The 19,539-nt window shown below is 30.3% G+C and overlaps 1 protein-coding gene across 1 annotated transcript in view; it reads left to right on the top strand.

Annotated features, from left to right (window-relative positions):
- The window catches only part of LOC117176498 (lachesin-like), a 92,683-nt gene that overhangs the window by 49,215 nt on the left and 23,929 nt on the right, over positions 1-19,539 (top strand). The window contains exons 5-7 of the mRNA XM_033366753.1: positions 6,115-6,300; positions 15,301-15,487; positions 18,538-18,549. Of these exons, the coding sequence (XP_033222644.1) occupies positions 6,115-6,300; positions 15,301-15,487; positions 18,538-18,549 (385 nt within the window). The remainder of the gene's footprint in view (positions 1-6,114; positions 6,301-15,300; positions 15,488-18,537; positions 18,550-19,539) is intronic.

Here is a 19,539-nt window from a genome sequence, read left to right on the forward strand (position 1 = left end):
GAAATTTTACCGCGATTTCGCTGGAAGCGGGTGCAATTTTTCAGATTAGCACCCGCTCCCGGCGAAAACCTGCGGTTGTCCTTATGACAAATTTTTAATTATGTATATACATATATATGAGAGCTATAACAGGGATATAGACGCGGTTCCAGTGGAATTAAAATCCTTAGAAATTCTATGCATTTCTGGTAAGTTATTGAAATCCTTATAAATTTTTGGAAATCATGGAAATCTTTTGAATTCTTTCAATAAAATTCTGTAGAACGTCATTTTCAGTCAAGCAAAAAGAACTACAAGTTTGCAAATAGTCTGAAGAACTTGTTTGGTGTATTGATGAATTTCAAATTATTGAATTTGAATTGCTTAAAACGTTAAAGCGTTTTGATGCTGTGAATGCTCCCCGTCAGAAACACCTCGCGCTTTTATAAAAATAGTTTCTGAAATTGAATTAAAGTTTTTGATAAAAGCACGAGGTTTTAATAAACATCATTATATTCTATTGAAGCAATGAAATTTTCTGTTAGTTCAAGTATTTTTTTTCTAATGATTTACATGAATTGTCTGTCCAATGTAGTCCATTTTTTATTAAATTATAATTCAATATCATAATTTTAATTAACGTTCTACATACTTTGACTTAATTAGAGAATTTTATGCGCTGATGAGGTCTTAATGGCAAACAGTAATTATTATTGATCAAAGCTGCAATGTACACTACCGGTCAAAAGTTTGGGTTCACTTAGAAAAATCGTTTTTTTTTTTTGTATTTATCGCTTTAATTATACCGGAGGTAAAAAAATGTCTCCGTAAAAGGTTGATTGTTTTCTTAAATTTTCAATAACTTCCGAAATAGTGAACGTTTTTCAATGTTCTTGGGCTCATTTTGAAGCTTTTTTTCACCGTATCTCAACAGCTTACGAGTATTAATCGTAAATAATGTTTTTTCGAATTGCAAGAACTTGAATTTGTAACAAAAAAGTTGGAAAAATTGAAATATTATTTTTAGTAACAAAAATATTTTTGTAAAATATATGAAACATATAATCATGAATTTTCTATGTAATTTCCTCAAAATATATATTTATTTAACTTTTATTCTGATTTGCCTACAGATAAGATGTTTTCAAATTTATCCAACTTTTTTATCACAACTTCAAGTTCTTGCAATTCAAAAAGAAATTTTTTACGATTCATATTCGTAAGCTTTTGTGATACAGTGGAAAAGAAGCTTCAAACTGAGCCCAAGGACATTGAAAAACGTTGAATATTTCGGAAGTTATTGAAAATTTAAGAAAAAATTGAAATGTACACTATTTTTGCAATATCTACTTGAAAACTATACAAATAGGCTTCACCCTGGGCTTATTTTACACAAAATTTCGAAAGCAATTAACCTTTTAAGGATAAATTTTTTTAGCTCCGGTATAATTAAAGCGATAAATACAACAAAAACACGATTTTTCTGAGTGAACCTAAACTTTTGACCGGTAGTGTATATAAGTGCTCCTAGGTCATTATTCTGGCTCTTTATCAGCGATATTTATAACTTGCACCTTAAATTTCTCGAGGAGAAACTGAGGCATGCTTTTGTTCAAAATCTAAAAGCTTTTCACGCCCTTCAATAGCAATCTGTCTGAATATCTGACAGATCACCTCGTCAGCTCGACTGGCGATATGTTAAGCCCTGCATTTTTAAATTTCCATCCTGAAAAATTATTTCTTTTAAGGTTGAACAAAATACATTACGTGATACAATACGTGATACATTTTTCAGGAATTTCTTAACCCCCCCCCCCCCCCCCCCCCCCACTGCGTGATATCGTTTACATTGGTCTTGCATGGAGAATGACACTTCGGTAGACCCCCCCCCCCCTAAAATCCCCCCTCTCTCTATCTCTCTCTTTATGTTACCCTCTCATTTTTATCCCCTTGTATCATATACCCTATTCTTCACCCTCACCCTTACTCCTTTATATATGTTTCTATTTGTCTCCTTATCACCCCTCTTCCTCCACTATCTTTGCACCTATTTTTTCTTTCCTCGTGCCATGTACTACCTCCTTCTACTGCACCCTCTCCTCTTTGTCACCTATCTATACTTCTCTTTCTCTTATCACCCCTCTTCGTCCCTCTTTCACCTTATTTTCATCCGCTCGTGAAATATACTTCCTCCTCCTTTAACATATCCTTTTACTCTCTTATCTATATTCCTCTTTCTCTCGTTAACTCTCCTCCTCTACCCTCTTTCACCCTAATTTTTACCTACTGGTGACATATACCTACTTTTCAACCCTTTCCTTTTACTGCCTTCTGTTTATTTCTCTCCCTTTAACCCCCCTCCACCCCCACCTTCATTTTGAACACCTTGTCTTACATAACACCTTCTCCTCCACCCTCTCCCCTTATCTATATTTCTCTTTCTCTCACCAACCCTACTGCTACATTCTCAGCTGTACTTTATCGTGCATGTACCCCTCCTCCTACCCTCTTTCTTTTACTCCCTTATCTATATTTCCTTTTCTCTCGTCAACACTCCGCCTTCACCCTCTTTTGCTCTCATCTTTACTTCCTTATGCTATATACCTACACCTGCATCCTCTCCTCTTACTCCCATCTCTATATTTCTCTTTCTATTGTCAACCCTCCTCCTCCACCACCCCCACATTTGCACCACCTTATGCCATGTAACCCCTCCTCATTAACCATCACCTTACTCCCTTATCTATATTTCTCTTTCCCGTGTTAACTCTTCTCCTCCAACCGCTTTCTCCCATCATTGTTACCCCCTACTCCTTAATGTTCTCCTTTACTCCTTTAACAATATTTATCTTTCTATCCTCAATCATCCCCTCTTCAAATTCCAAGTCATATTTTTATTGACTAACGCTAATAATGTCCCGTAACCTTCATTGCCCTGCGACCCTTTAGTTGCAATAGTCATTTTGAGCAACGAGGTGCTAATTGAAGTGCACTTCAAATTCCGTAGTTCTGTTTGTCGATTAGCAGTTACCACTGTTGAACAGGTTTTCATGATTATACAGAATGATACTTGACGAATCTAAATTGATGCGGTACACAGTGATAGTGTATTACAACCCTTTAAAATAAAATTCCATTACGCTTCTGGACAAGTATACACCTATTCAGTCCTTAATTGTGCAATAATAAAGTGTAAAATCATAAAATAAAAATGTTTCAAGTTTCAGGAGAGACAAGAAAAACTCTAAAAAAAATTTGGTGTTCAAAAAAAAACAAGCTGCTTCCCAGATATCAACCATGTGAACTGAAAGATTTCAATCTTGTATTTTTCTATTTTGTAGCTCTATGGAAACGGAATAATTTTTTGTTTCTCTGTAATATAATCCTGAAGAATATTAATCAGTCCATTCCTTAAAATAAAACAATTGCTATTGTAGTTTATAGCGGAGTTTCCTTGTCAGTCATATCCAAACGTTTACCCGACACATGAGAATTTCTTTTTCTACATAATAATTGTAATTCATTGGGGTAATATTTTTTGATAGTGGAAAAGACCAGAAAATGGAATTAAATCGGTGTCCATTGGAACATTTAACTTCTAGGTTCAATAGCGAGGTTTCATGGTCAGTTTTATCCAAATTTGGTTTATTTCGGAAATTTAACATTTCTTTAACTTCCAACACACGAAAATTCTGTTTTTGATTTTTTTCTGACTCATTGAGGTAACAGCTTTTAATAGTGGAAGGACAGAAAAGGTACATGATTTGGGTTTAAATAGAAAATTTAACTTCGAGATTTCATAACGGAGTTTCACGATCAATGTTATCCAAATTTGTTTGTATTTGAAAATCTAATGGTTTTTTTATCTCCGAACACACGCAAATTCTGTTTATGTTTTTTCTCAACTCATTAGATTAATCGTTTTTAATAGTGGAAGACCAAAAAGGGAATTAATTGCGTTTAATTGAAAAATTTAACATCAAGGTTTCAATGGGAGTTTCATATTCAGTTTTATTCAAATTTAGTTGTATTTGAAAAATCCAAAATTCCATTGACTTCCGTCACACGCAAATTCTGCTAATGATTTTTTCTGACTCATTAAAACAACAGTTTTAGATAGTGAAAGAACAGAAAAGGAACATAATTTGGGTTTAACTAGAAATTTAACTTCGAGGTTTCATAGCGGAGTTTCACGATCAGTTTTATCCCAATTTGGTTGTATTTCATAAATCAGATAATTTTTCATCTCCCGATACTCAGAAAATCTATGACAATCGAACTTGGAAAACTGACGGTGAAACTCCACTTCCAAACCTAGAGGTTGAGTTGAGAAATAATTAAATAATTTTTCAGATTCTCATATTCTCGTATATATATATACTGTGTCTTGTATGTATATATACTGTCTTGTATGTATCTCGAATCTCGAGAATGTTTCTAAAGGAGGGGCGATAATCTTTCCATGATTTAGATTAGAAGGTGCAAGCTGTAGGGGCTTTATATTTTATTTTAAACTGAATTGAAAGAATACCGATTCCTATCCCAGACGGCAAACCGAATTCTTTATTAATGAAAAATGAATTCAAATTTACGAACACGAATTCGTAGAAAAATTCAGTTTTTGTTCATACAGAATTCTGTCTCAATTCCTGTTATAATCGCATAGCCTATTCGTGAAGAATTCATTTCCAATTCATTTATTGCTTCATGTGAACAATACATGAATATAATACGTAATGAAATTGAATACATAATGAATGACAACAGTCTTCTTATGTATGTTAACGCGATGCTAATTGAATTATTTTTCAGTTCAGTTTTAATATCGAAGAAGTCTCGAAACCAATTTTTGGCCAAAAAATTAATCTTTTGTATTATTATGTTATGACTTTATACTTTAATATTTTTTCACATGTTCAAGTACACAATTTTATTTGCTATTACACAATCACTACACTATTTATAATCGCACGCTATGATAATTTTTATTTGCCGCGTGTACATATATACCCTATACATGTTTCGCATTCCTAATATCTAAACCTCGCTGCTAGCCTAGCTTGAAGTATGAAAACAAAAATCTGAAATATAACCTACAGCTGTGCAGGGCGTCTGAAAATTTTTGTGACCCATTCTGTAAAAAAACATTTTGTGTCAGCAACAAAAAATGTTGCTAAGCTTATAATAATATATGTACTATGATTTTAAATACATTACAAATTATTATTGAATATTCTATGTGATTAAACAAGATTTAAACTTAATTCAAAAATATTTGAAGATGTTTTTAGAGATTTTAGAGAAATCAATATATATTTTAAGAAATTTTATCCATTTTAAAGGATTTCGACAAATTTCCGAATATTTCTAGAGATTTAACAGACTTTAAAGAATTCAACAACATTATTTATATTTTAAAATTACTTTAAAATCTTAAAACTCATTAAAATTCTACTGAAATTCCTTACAAATTCTACAAAATTACTTAAAATCTTTGAGCAATGATTCGATTTCTTGACAATAAAAAAAACCGATCGGTGAGATTTGAACACGCGTTCCTGAGAATGCCACCCAAAAAAACACCAAAGTGCTTTCATAAATACCTGGAAGACTTAAAATTTAATACTCTTGCTTGTTTATTCACTTGACGCTCGGGTTTCATTTTTATAAAGCAATTCAGTGGAAAAAAATTTTTGATCATAAATTTCATTTTTAATGAAAATGCGAAAATACTGATTTCATACAATTTTCCCCCCTTGCAAATGTGATGTCAAAGCATTCATTACAAAAAATAAAGAAATAGAGCAAAGTAAAGTTTTTGTACGATAATCGGTGGTCTCACAGACCGCTGTATATATTTATATCTAATTAAATCACATATCAGAAGCATGGTGCGGTCTGTGAGGCCGCATGTCCACGAAAGTTAACATTTGTGATCCGTAAAATTCTGGATATAATTTTGAAAAGTTGCATTCAAGACTTAAATCAAAATTGCTCAAATTTAAGAAGTTATTTTTCTGTGATGAGTGTCATGAATACAAATAGATTGTCTTGGTTTTGAAATATCTTTCGGAATATTGAGTTGTGTTTTAAATAGAGATAATTTGAATGTAAATAGTTACGAATTTTCGCCAGGTTGCTTGGATAAAGTCAGACTCTAGAGCGATTCTGGCTATTCACACTCACATGGTTGCACACAACTCACGTCTGTCAGTCACTCATAATGGATTTAACACGTGGAAGTTGCACGTGGCCAACGTCCAGCCGAATGATTCTGGCACGTACATGTGTCAAGTCAACACCGACCCAATGAGAAGTCAGGTCAGTGGAGCTTATGAACGTTAAACTGACATGCAACGCCATGAGAACATGATTCACCATAAAAAATTACTGAGAGAACCTCTCATCTGAAATCAAAATTTATTTCAAATCTCTCAAACTGTATTATTATATCTTACAATTTTAATGACCGAATCCATTTCAAATCAAACAAGTAGATCGGAAAACAGTTTATTTCGTAGAGTCCCTTGGCGACTCAAATTGTTGTTTTTTAGAGGAAATAAGGATCAATCCATAAATTACGTTACCAATTCAAGGTGTGGAGGGGGCTAATTAGTAGTAACATTGGTCTAAAAATGACCCTCTAATAATACAGTCTAATAATACCCTTATAAGTTTCAAACTCACTTTCATATTTCTTCCTTTTCCTCCTATTTTCAAGAAACGTCCCCTTTTTCTCATTTTCTTTTCACTTAAATGCTATCTGAATTAATAAAATCCATCTATTTTTTTTTTTACTTTTACTATTATATTTGTGGTTCGGAATTTATATAGCTTGGTTAAAAATATGACTACTTACTCAAGTATGTACACTAGGGCGGCTCAAAAGGGCTTTTCTCTAGAGGGCCCCCCAATTTCTTTCCAAATCCAAAAAAAGAAATTCCATAATTTTTTATTTTTTTATTTTTCGATTTTAACAGGTGCCGGTTTTGACTTGAAGTTTTCCATGTAAAATGCATGCGGAAAAATCACTTTCTTGAGTTTTTGGAATAATTTTTTAGGGTTGGAAAAAATGTGACGGAAAAGTATGGAGGCTTGTAAAGAATTATCAAACGAAAAATCTCATATATCAGATATATGGGTTTGACACCCCTAACACACCCCCACGAGTACCTCAAAACTAATCTTGAATATTTTTTTTCGAAAATTTCTTTTTATTCCCTGAAATTATTACTATTAGTCTAGTGGAATATTTATTAACATTAGGTCATTCATTTTCAATTATTTCAACAAATCGAATTTGTTCAGTTATATTTGAGTAATAATTTTTATTACACAAACATTTAATTAATCAAACAATGTTGATCAATATTCCACTGAAGAAATATTAATAATTTTGAATAAAAAAATTATTCACATAAATTCTATTTGTTTAAACAATTTAAAATTAATGACCTGATGTTAATAAATATCCCACTAGACTAATAGTAATAATTTTAGGGAATAAAAAAAAATTTTCGAAAAAAAATATTTAAGAGTAGTTTTCAGGTACTCGTGGAGGTGTGTTAGGGGTGTTAAACCCATATATCTGATACATGAGATTTTTCGTTGGATAATTCTCTACAAGCCCCCATACTTTCCCATCACATTTTTTCAAACCCGAAAAAATTATTCTAATAACTCAAAAAAGCGATTTTTTCCCATGCATTTTACATGGGAAACTTTAAGTCAAAACCGGCACCTGTTAAAATAAAAAAATTAAAAATTATGGAATTCCTTTTTTCGGATTTGGAATAAAATGGGGGGGGGGTCCTTGCCCTCGAGCATGCAAAAAAATTCCATGCATTTTTGGACCACCCTAATGTACACTACTTACAATTAATCTAAAAAGATACCAATCTTTAAAATTATTTATAGAATAGATAAAAATGGATCTATTATTGATTTCTGCAAATCTTGGCAAAAAATATTTCGGTTATAAAAAAATGCGTAAACTCAATTTCCCGAAAAAGGAATTCTCGTGGCCACAAAACTGGCTTGGCCAGAATAAAACTTTTTATAACTATCTATAACATTTCTTTCTCAAATCGGAAAAAAGACATCAACTTAGGGGCAGTCCATGAACTACGATACCAATTTTAGCATATGTTGCCGCCCGCGCCTCCCCCGCTTGCGTTGATGACACTCCAAATTTTTAAGGTTTTCTACGAAAAAATAATACTTTTCAACGAAAAAAGACGATTTTTTAAATAAAAAAATCACTTCAAAATCAAATAGTCGAATCAACAACCAAATAGATGAACTTTCAAGCAAAAGAGACGAATGTTTAGCGAACTGAAACTAATTTTTTCGAAAACAGTTGAATTTTCAACAAAACAAATTCTTTCCAACCAAGAGTGATGACCTTTTTACCATAAAAGAAAAGTTACTTTTAAATGAGAAAGATGATTTTTCTACCATAAAAGACAAATTTTAAACCAAATAGTTGAATTTTTAACTAAGAAATATATTTTTCGAAGAAAACAAAAGTCTTAAGATTTTTAGTTTAAAAAATTAATTGTCAACACAAAAAAACTATTTCTGTCCAGTTGAGTTCAACCAAAGAGACAAATTTTAAACCAAAAGGTTGAATCCTCAAAACAAAATATAAATTTTGAAAAAACAAGTATTATTTTTTAACTAAAAAAAACAAACAAATTATTGATTTTGAAGTCAAAAAAACGAATCGTGTACAAGAAAGTTAACTTTAGAATCAGAAAATATTGTTTTTCTACAGATAAGCTCATTTTCTACTTAATAGTTAATTTTTCATAAAAATAGTTTATATTTTGAACATATAGTTGCATTTTCGACCAGATAAATTAATTTTATATCAAATATCGTTAAATTTTAATGTCAAAAAGACGAATTTTGTACAAAAAGTTAAATTTCCGACAAAAAGTTGAATCCCCAACCAAAATAGATTTTTTTTACAACCAAACAACTGCATCTTAAATAAAAAGTATAAATTTTCGAGCAATAAGATTAATGTTCTACTAAAAAAGACAATTTTTCAAAGAAATACATGAATTTTGAATCAAACAGTTCAATTTTCAGCTGAAAAATATAAATTTCGATTAAAAATAGCAATTGGTAACCAAAAATGACATTCTTATTATGCAATTGAAAAAATGAATTCTAAAAGAACGAATTTTCGACAAATTAGTTGCATTTGCAACTTAAGCGATGAATCTTCAACAAAATGAAATTAATTTTTAACAAAGTAGCTCAACTTTAAACCAAGTAGTTATTCTCTCAAAGAAGAAAGATTAATTCTAAAAAAACATTTATTAATTGATAATTTCACCAAAAAGTATTTTGATTTAAAATCAAAAACAGTTGAATACAAAATTTATTATTTTAATTTTTTTTTAGATTCTGATGAGGTTTATCGTTCACTTTTGAAATCCACCGGAAATCAACAAAATGTTGAAAATTAACAAAAATATCAATGTAGATTTTCTCGAAAACCCCACCTTATTTTTGTTAATCTTTTTCTGAATTGGTACTTAAAGGACGAAGAAGTTTGATAAGTTTCATGCTGGCCAAACCATTTTCTTTGCTACGAGAATTCTTTTTTTTTTTTAATTAAATTTTCGCATTTTTTTACAACTGAAGAATTTGACGTTCACGAGAAAAATGTTAAATTTCGATTTTTCGAGAAAGAAAATACTCCTTGCCACAAAAACAATTATGTCTGAATAAAACTTACAGAATATCTTCTGTTGATAGCCACCAAGTTAAAAAAAATATTGGATAAAATAAAGAAAGTGAGATTTGATATTAAATTCGAATTTATCTTTCCGCCTGAGTTTCAAAAACAAGAAAAATGGATTTTATGGAAAAAACAATTTTTTTCATACATTTTATCCAACATGAAATAATTTTTGTGGCCAGGATGATTTTTTAAAATAATTGCATTGTTTAAAAGAATATTTACCATCACAAAAATCTCTTCATATATGAATTTTTGTATCTGTTTTGCGAATAATACAAAATATCATAGAAAAGTGGGGGTATTTTTTGTAGAACTGTTAGGAATGAGCAAACTTTGTTGTTAGCATTTTATCGGATCTCTCACTGTTTTTAAAAAAATGCGAAAATTAAATTTGTTGAAAAAATTTCTCTCCATCAGGAAAATACTTTGGTCTGCATGAACCTTATAAAATTTCATCTTTATTTTAGTAACAGTTCAGCAAAAAATGCATTCAACAAAAAAGAGAGTTTTTTTTAGAAAATCGACTTTTATTATTCTTATTAATTTTCGACATTTTAAGATTTTCCGGCTGATTTCCATAGAGAAAGATAATTAACCTCACCAGTGTCGAACAAGAAAATTTAAATATCTCCAATATGTCAAAAGTTATAAAGATTTAAAGAAAAAATTTGTATTTTTACGAGAAAAATCATATTTAAGAGGCCAATGATTCTGTGACTTGCAACTAAACTGCCTAATTTGAAATGGATTCGTTCTAAAAATGTTTTGTTCTTTTATGGACAAACCTAGATCACAAATTTCTATGCAAATGAATTTTTTAGAAATTTAGGAATTTTTGTGCTGTCTGAATTTCGTAGAACCATTTCGAACATTTTTTTAATAAATATAAAAACAATTCGGGAATTAGTAAAAAAATTATTTAAAATATTTCATAAGAATTTATTTTTCACTCCCAATTTTCCAAAAGCCTTTCCATATAAAAATGTAAAGCATCTAAGTTTAAAATATGTAAAATCCAATCGAACGCACAAGATATAAAAGCTTCTAAACTTGAAAGTGTTGAAAACAAAATGTAAATTTTGTTTAATTTTCAGACTTTCTAGGATATTTTGAAAAATCGGTCACGCCTTATATCAATTACGGCCAACAGAGTTTTCTACTTGATTCGGCAATGTCTCTCGTTTCTCGAGAATGGGGAAACTTTCTCGATAACTTTAAAAAAGACAGGCTGTGTTGTCCATCGTTAAAATACTTTTTCATTAGAAGTATAGAAAAACATTGTTTCTTTCATTATACGACTTCGTGCTTAGCGAAGAAAACACCATTTTATACTAATATCCTTATAAATTCAAAATATGTAGACTAAATTTTTTTAACTAGTTACACCTGATGGAATTTAGAATATTTAGAAATTGTTCATACTTAAAAAAAAATCGGGTTAGATATTCCAAAAGAGAATGACACTCCAGACTCTAATCTCAGGGTGGCTGAGAAACTAAATTTGAAAAAATCCCTGACTTTTTCCTGATTTTCTCCTGACTAATTTTTTATTTTCCCTGACTATGAATATTTAAAGACTAAAATTCTAACATTTTAACATTTTTAATATTTAATTTTTTATAAATAAAATAAAAAGTTCCCCCTCTTCTTGCTTCGCCAGCTGACACCTCTGTTTCATACTTTCCTAACCTGCTCACTCTCATTTCCCTACTTTTCCCTCACTCTCTCTGATTCCCCTTTCCTTATTTCCTCAATTTTTCCTTAATAACCCTGCCTTAATGTCTCCCTACTCCCCTACTTTCCCCCGCTCTCCTCATTTTACCAACTTCACATTCCCCTGTCCTCATTTACTACTACATCCTGCTTTACCCTACACCCCCTCCCCTACTAGCTTCTCACTTCTACTTTTCTCTCTCATCGTTTTCCATACTCCCCAACCCTTTATTTCCCCTCATTTCCCCACGCTTCTCCTACTCTCACCTGCATTTCCACAAAGACCTTCTCATAATTTCCCCTAATTTTCCTCCTCTCAATCCTCCTACTTCACCTCCTCTTCTTTACCCTCACTTACTCTCCTTGGCAAAAAGCTGATGGCAAAAGTCGAGCTAAAAGTGACGAGTGTGCATTAATAATGTAAGTACATAAATGTATAATAATTACAAGGAATTTGAAAGAATTCGATTTATAAGACATCAAAACATTTCAAGTTAAATTCAAGAGAATTAAAATGAATTTGAAAAAAGTTTCATTGATTTAAATAAAATTAAAATGAGTTTAGTAAAATGTAAGGTAAGTCCAAAGGATTCAATGAATTGTCTGACAATTCTAGGTGAGTTTATAAGAATTCAAGATAAACGAAACAAAATTTGAAAAACATCCAGAGCATTGAGTAGGATTGAGTGAATTTAGAAGAATTGAAGTGAATAAAACAATCGAGAGAATTCCGAAGAATTAAAACCAATTTAAAAGAAAACAGGATTAGATCATAATAATTCAGGGTGAATTCCAAATATTTGCAAATAAATTTTAAAAAATATTTGTAAATACAGTGAAACCCTTCGATAGCCCTCCCTTCAATAGCCCTTCCGAGAATTGACGCGGTGTCGCAAGTAGATATAATAGGAGCTGCGCGGGGTGCGCGGGGTCTGCAGTTTTCACTCAGATAAGCACTCAGGCGTGAACAAACAAAAGCGGAACGGACTATAATGAGTTAGTTCCCACCCAGCGTCCGCCACAAAATCGGTGCTATAGAAGAGTCTCACTTGTATCTTTAAACCTGTGCAACTACGAAATACCTAACTTCTTGTGAATAGATTCTTGGAAATCTATAAAAATATTATAAAATCTTGAGAAATTTAATGAAATTTAATGTTATTATTGAAATATCCATTAAAATAATTTGAGAGGAAAATTAGAAGAAATCTTATAAGATCATTTGGATTCTTCTAAAATATCTTTACAAGTTAATTATTGAAAATCCCTTCACATTTCATTAATCTGCTGAAAGTTTCTGAGAATATTTTTAAAATACCGTAAAATAGTTCAAATCCATTTAAATTTCTTGAAATTGTTTGAAAATTCTTTGAATTTTTTAAATGTCCGAAAAGATATTAAATCCATTGAAATTCCATCAAATTCTTGAAATAAATTTTAAAAACTTTGGAATATTTTATAATTCCCTTAAATATTTCAAGTCCTTTGAAATCTTCTGAAATCCTGTGAAGTCCCTATAAATTATTCAACTCAATTAAATATTCATTGGAATATTTTTAAATAACCTAAAATATTTCAAGTCATTTAAAATATTTAGAAATCCCTTAATATCTTTTACAGCTCTTGAAAGTTCTTTGGATGTTGTAAAATTTCCTAACATATTTAAAATTTCTTGAAATTCCTAGAAATTATTGAAATAAATTTTAAAAACCTTAGAGTCTTAAAATTTCCTGTCGTTTGCAATCTTTTGAAATCCCTTGAAAATTTTCAAAGCTTATAAAAATTCCTTAGAATCTCTTTAAGTATTCTAAAATATTTCAAATCCTTTGAAATTCCTGGAAATTATTGAAATAAATGTTCAATAACCGTGTAGAATTTTTATATTCCCTGAAATATTTCGATTCATTTGAAGTCTTTTGAAATTCCTTAAAACTTTTTAAACCTTTTGAAAATACCTTATAATCTCTTAGAATGCATAAAATATTTCAAATCCTTTGAAATCAATTCAAACTATTTAAATTTATTAAAAATACTTTGTAATGCTTGAAGTTTCTTGTCTCTCCGAAATTGGGGATACAAGTCCAATATTTTTTTCATAAGCTTCGCTAGTGGTCCCGAATTTTCGGGATGACTACTTCATTCCCTTTTCCAACTCTCGTAATTTATTAGGATGACTACAGATAGCCTAAGATATTTAAAATTCTTTAAAATCTTGTTGCATTTTAGCACATTTTTCAAGATCTAAGAAATTGTTTAGAATTTTTTTAAATACCCCACAATCTTTTTAATTTTTTGAAATTCCTTTAAATTATTAAAATCACTTCAAAGTTCCTTCGAATCATTTTAAATATCCTAAAACATTTCAAATTCTTTCAAATATTTAGGAAGCATTTGAAATATTTGAAAAAATTTGAAATCCTACCGACGTCACTCACGTGTTGTTGAATAAATACTTTGAAATTCATTAAATTATTATAAAACACATCTTGGAAGCTTTAAAAATTCCATGAAATAATTAAAGTTCCCATAAGTCTTATAAACCCACTAGGAATATTTTTAAATATACTAAAAACCTCATATATCCCATAAAATTGTTCCATATCTTGCAAACTTCTAGTAAATTCTTTAAAATCCTATGTACATTTGTTTAAATCCTATAAAATGATGCGAATCGTTGGAAATTCCAGGAAATTGTTGTAATCTCTTCAAAATGCCTTAGAATCTTTAGAAAAATCCTAAAATATTTCAAATCTTTTGAAATTCCTTGAAACCTATTACATATAACTCTTGGAAACTCATTTGATGTTTTCAAAATTTCCTAAAATCGGTTGAAATCCCTTTAAATTATTGGAATTTTAAGGGTATCACGGCATAATCATATAACTGCCATTTCTTGGGAAACACGTTTTATTGCCTTCAAAATTCTCTAAGATTCTACCGAACATTGTGCTGAAAGTATATCTTCAAATTTTAACCAGAAGTGGGTTTTTATCTCGATAAACTGTGATCAATCATATGAACATTTAAATCTTTGTATTCAATTACATTCTGTTGTGAAGCTAAATAGTTACAAAATTAAAAGAAAAAACATGAACAAATAATACTGAAGTTTTGTAAAATGAATTATTTTAAAGAAACGATTTTTTCAATTTCATTTTTCACTTTTCAGCCTTTTATTTTATCTACAGATTATTTTAGAAAATTTATTACCCAAAAATATTTTTAATCCTTTCAAATATTTTTAAATCCTTTGGCATTTTTTAAATTCTTGAAAATTTGTCGGAAATTTTAAAAATACTCTTGAAACTTCATTAGAATTTTTCAAAATACAATAAAATTTGTAACATCCCCTCGAATAACTTTGAATGATCAAAATCTATTTAAAAAAACCTTAAAATATTTTTAAATGTCCTGAAATATTTTTAATTCTTCAAAATCTTTTGAAATCATAAATTATTACCAAAGTATTCAAGAAAATTCAGAAATACGTATAAACCTTAATGCAATAGTGGTTAAACCATGAGTTCATTTATTGAATGAAAATCAGTGACTTCAGAAAAAAGTGACTGCGTCGCACCCCTGATTATTCTTGACAGTTACTTACAGTGCTTCTCACATAAATCCTCTGACTTTTGCATTTTTTTTAAAATCCTTGACTTCTCCCTGACTTAACCTGACCAACAAAATTTCCCGACTATTCCCTGATTTTCAGGTTTTTTCCGACCTGCGGCCACCCTGAATCTTTGTAGTAAATGTTTCCCCATTTTTTAAATTATAACATAAAAAATAATAATTATGCTTTCAGTAATAAGGAATAGCGTCTCTGGTTGATTAAATTCCATTCTTTTCAGACTGGATACATGAAAGTAGTTGTTCCACCTGATATAATTGATCTTGATGAAAATTCGAATCTTTTAACAACCGAGGAGAAAGGTGAAATATCTCTTCAGTGCAGAGCTACTGGATCACCTGAACCGGAAATCACTTGGCGAAGAGAAGATGGCAAGAGTATAATCATCAGAAACAAAAAGGAATCAGGTACTATAATTATTACTTATTAAAAGGGCTGTTCAAAAACTGCGTCATACTATTTTGAAAACTTTTTTATCCCTTCTTCTTCGTCACAGATTATCACATAAATCTTAAACCCCCAGGGTGACGTAAAAAATACGCCCCCCTCCCGTTGAAAGCCAAAATTTTTTCTTTGATTTAATTTGATAAACGCCTAAAATAAAACACAAAATTATGAATTTAATATTTTAACAGGATTCACAGCCCAAAATGCCCTCGAAATAGGGGAACTAGGGTGAAAACACAAAAACAGAGGAATAATAGGGTAATAAATTCTTTTAAATAAAATAAGTGTATACATACCATATTGACATAAATATAAAATGCTTAAGATTTGCAGACGTAGTATACTAAAATTTAAAATAATAATAGTTCAATTTTCAACCACAAAATATTCATTTCATAAAAAAGAGATGAATTATTAAAGAAATAGTTGAGTTTTTAAGACCACAGAAGTGGAACGTTTTAGAAAACAATTGATTTTTAAACCTGAGAAAAAAATCTTCAGCTAAGAAAGATAATTTTTGAACTAAATAGTTAAAAACATAAATTTAAAAACATAATTAAATTTTATATCAAATCGTTAAATTTCTAACATATAAAGATGAATTTTCAACCAAATGGTCGAATTTTCAAACAAAAAAGATTAAACTTCAACCACAAATACAGTTAAACTCTTCTATAGCACCGATTTTGGGGCTGACGGTGGCTGGGAACTTACTCATTACAGCCCGATCTACTTTTGTTTGTTTACGCCTGAGTGCTCGCCTGAGTGAAAACCGCAGATCATCGCAGATCCCTTGTAGAAGGGAGGGCTATTAAAGGGTTTCACTGCATTTACAAATATTTTTTGCAATTTATTTGCAATAAGTTGGAATTCGCCCTGAAGGGAGGATTATTAAAGGATGTCACTGTAGTTGCATTTGAAAAAAAAATTTAAATCTTCAAGCCAAAAAGATAAGTTGCTTAGAATGTCGTTTAATTTTATACCAAGAAAGTTGAATTTAGAATCAAAAACTTTTCTACCATAAATCGTAAATGATTAATTTTCAACCAGAAAAGTAAATTCTCAACTAAAAAGAATTAATTATTAAGCAACAAATTGCATCTACAACAAAATAGTTGGATTTTTAAATGAAAGGAATACATTTTGAATCTGCAAAGATGAATTTTTAACCAAGTAGTTGAATTTACAAGCCAAGAAGACGATATTTACGAAAACCATTGAATTTTCAATCTGAAACGATGAATTTTTATACAAAATGGCGAATTGGTAACAAAACAATTCAATTTTCATCCCAAAAGGACTCATTTCTCACCAAATATTTGAACTTTTAACCAAATAAATGGTAGAAAAAACAGTCGAATTTAACCAAAAAATATAATAGTTGATATTTCGACCAAAAAAGATTTTCATTTTTAATTAAAAACAATTAAATTCACCTAAATAGACGAATCTTCAACAAAATAGTTAAATTCTCAACAAAAAAGTTCTTTTTCAAACCAATATATTAATGTTGAACTACACGCGATTAATTTTCAACAAAAAATGGAATACTTAAATTTGCAGTTAAAAAAAGTTGATTTTCAATCCCCAATAGAACAAATTTTCAAAAAAAAAAGATAAATTTTCGACCAAAGAATTAGATCTTTCACTAATAAAATGAATTTTGAAGAAATTATTTTAATTTTCAAACAAGTATTTGAGTTTACAATAAAGAAGATTAATTTTTTTTACCGAAAAAGAGAAATTTACAATAAAATACAAAAAAATGTTATTCTACTTTTCAGCTTTGATGTCACATTCTGTGAAAAAGTTGAAATATATCTAAGAGGTAGTAAACTTTTTTAATAAAAATAATTAACTTTTAACCAAGAAAGTATGATAAATTATTTGAATTTTCAACAAAATAAGAAAAATTTTAACCAAATAGTCGATTTTTTAATCAAAAAAGATTATTCATATTTTAGTAGAAAGGTCCTCATTTTGGTTGAAAATTCCTCTCTCTTTGGTTCAATTTGATTTCTTTTTATTTCAAAAGTCCACGGCTAGTATATTTTTCGTTTAGTATTCATCATTTTGGTTAAAAAATCTACTATTTGGTAAAAGCTGTTGGAGTTGCCAAACTAATAATCAGAGATAGTAAAATATGCAAAAAGAAAGCCTCATAATTATAATTCTTACAAGTATTGTCTTGTTAAAAACCTATCGTACTATGCCCTTTATTTTTAAAACCCCGGTGAAACAGAGATCTATACAGGGGTCAGCCTCAGTGCTAAAGTATCATTTAACTTCTTGTGAACATTTTCTTTTACTATGGTGGACTTAGAATCACAGTATGAATAAAGTTTGGCCAGGGGAGAGGAAAACTGCAGAAAACCCACTCCCAAGTTTAGCGGGTTTTTTGATAAGTTTGAAAGCAGACATTCGATCTTACCCAGCGAATATGCTCACAAGCATTCTCGGTGTCAAACCTCCCGCTTAACATTAGTTAAAACGCAGCGAATCTACAACCTGGTACGTCGCAAATGGTATCCCATCCGAGTGATATCAGCACTCGAAATGGCTTGACATCTGGACTCTTCCCTAGTGAGATTCGCCGCGCAACTAATGCCGACGGTTAGCCTCTTGATTATTTTCATTCGCATCAAAAATAAAAATAATGAATTAACAATCCATGCAGAATAAATTAATTAAGAAGATATCACTCAACAATAAGAATTTTTTCAAAAAAATGCTATTTTCCATGAATGACGGCCTTTTATTCTTTATATCCAAAAAGAATATGAAAGCACCCTACGATATGAATTTTTTCCCCAAGATTGATGGATGGTGACTCTTCTTCTGAATACACTTTTCTCATCAAATTTCCCATGCTCTTCCGCAAAATTGAACTCCTTTGTTCTCACAAGAAGTATCTTAACTTAGTTATTTGAAACGAAGAATTATCACATAAAATAACTTTTCGTAAAACTATTTATTATCATCATTGTTATTATTATTGTTACATTGTTAGGCCAAAGAAGGTGTGGGGGGGGGGGCATTCATGTTATATCGATCTAGAATTCCCGTGTTGCCTATTTAAATAACACATTTGTTCCGCAACACTGCTCCGACGCATGTCGCTGATCAATCTCTCTGGCAAACACCCCAGGGAAAGATCTTTACATGGTCATCATGTGTCATAGATCACAAAAAATATGCAAAATTACTGATAGCCTCATAGTAAGATCGTTACTCTAATCACATCCACTTATATGTAAAGCTCTCCATGCGGACTCACTAATTAAAATTATACTATTCCTTATATAAATTGTCATGAGTATTTAAACAAACTAACCATTACTCAAATTCTCCTTAATTTGATTGATTTGAACATTCAGTTATCTTCTAAGAACCCATTCGTAAATGTGGAGTAAGGGAACATAACATAATAAATCAATTTTTTTTTGTAATGAGTTATGAATGCTTTCAGCATTTTCAGGAATCGAGTAATATGATTATTGACCCTTAGTTCACAAAAAATTCCACCACATTAAAATTTCGCTTTAAAATATCTGCCACCTTTAAATTAAAATCCGTATATTTTTTATTAACGTGCTCAATATGTCGTGAAAAATTCATCAATCCAAGCTAATCAATTGAATAATTTGATAATATTGGATAACCAGCTAGATCGTTTCCTCTACATGATCCTATTTGAATTCTTCTTATATCTCTGTTTTTTTCATACAGCATTCGGGAAAATGTTACGATCTGTCAGCATTTGGATTATTTTTCCGTGATTATGTAAAAAAAATATCCATAAAAGAACGTTGCTCACCACTTTTTTCAATTTCTACTCTCATTAAAATTATTATTCAGCATTTCTTAAGTTTATCAATCTTTGCCCTATTTACTAAACACGCCCTTAAATGATCTACCAGGTGTATACATATGAAACCGGTATTGCCATTTAGCGGCCAGTAGGCACACTTGTAGGCACTGTCGGAACTTACCATTTGTGCTAATTGGCATA

The sequence above is a fragment of the Belonocnema kinseyi genome, chromosome 7 (assembly GCF_010883055.1).
Source record: "Belonocnema kinseyi isolate 2016_QV_RU_SX_M_011 chromosome 7, B_treatae_v1, whole genome shotgun sequence".
Lineage (NCBI taxonomy): Eukaryota > Metazoa > Arthropoda > Insecta > Hymenoptera > Cynipidae > Belonocnema > Belonocnema kinseyi.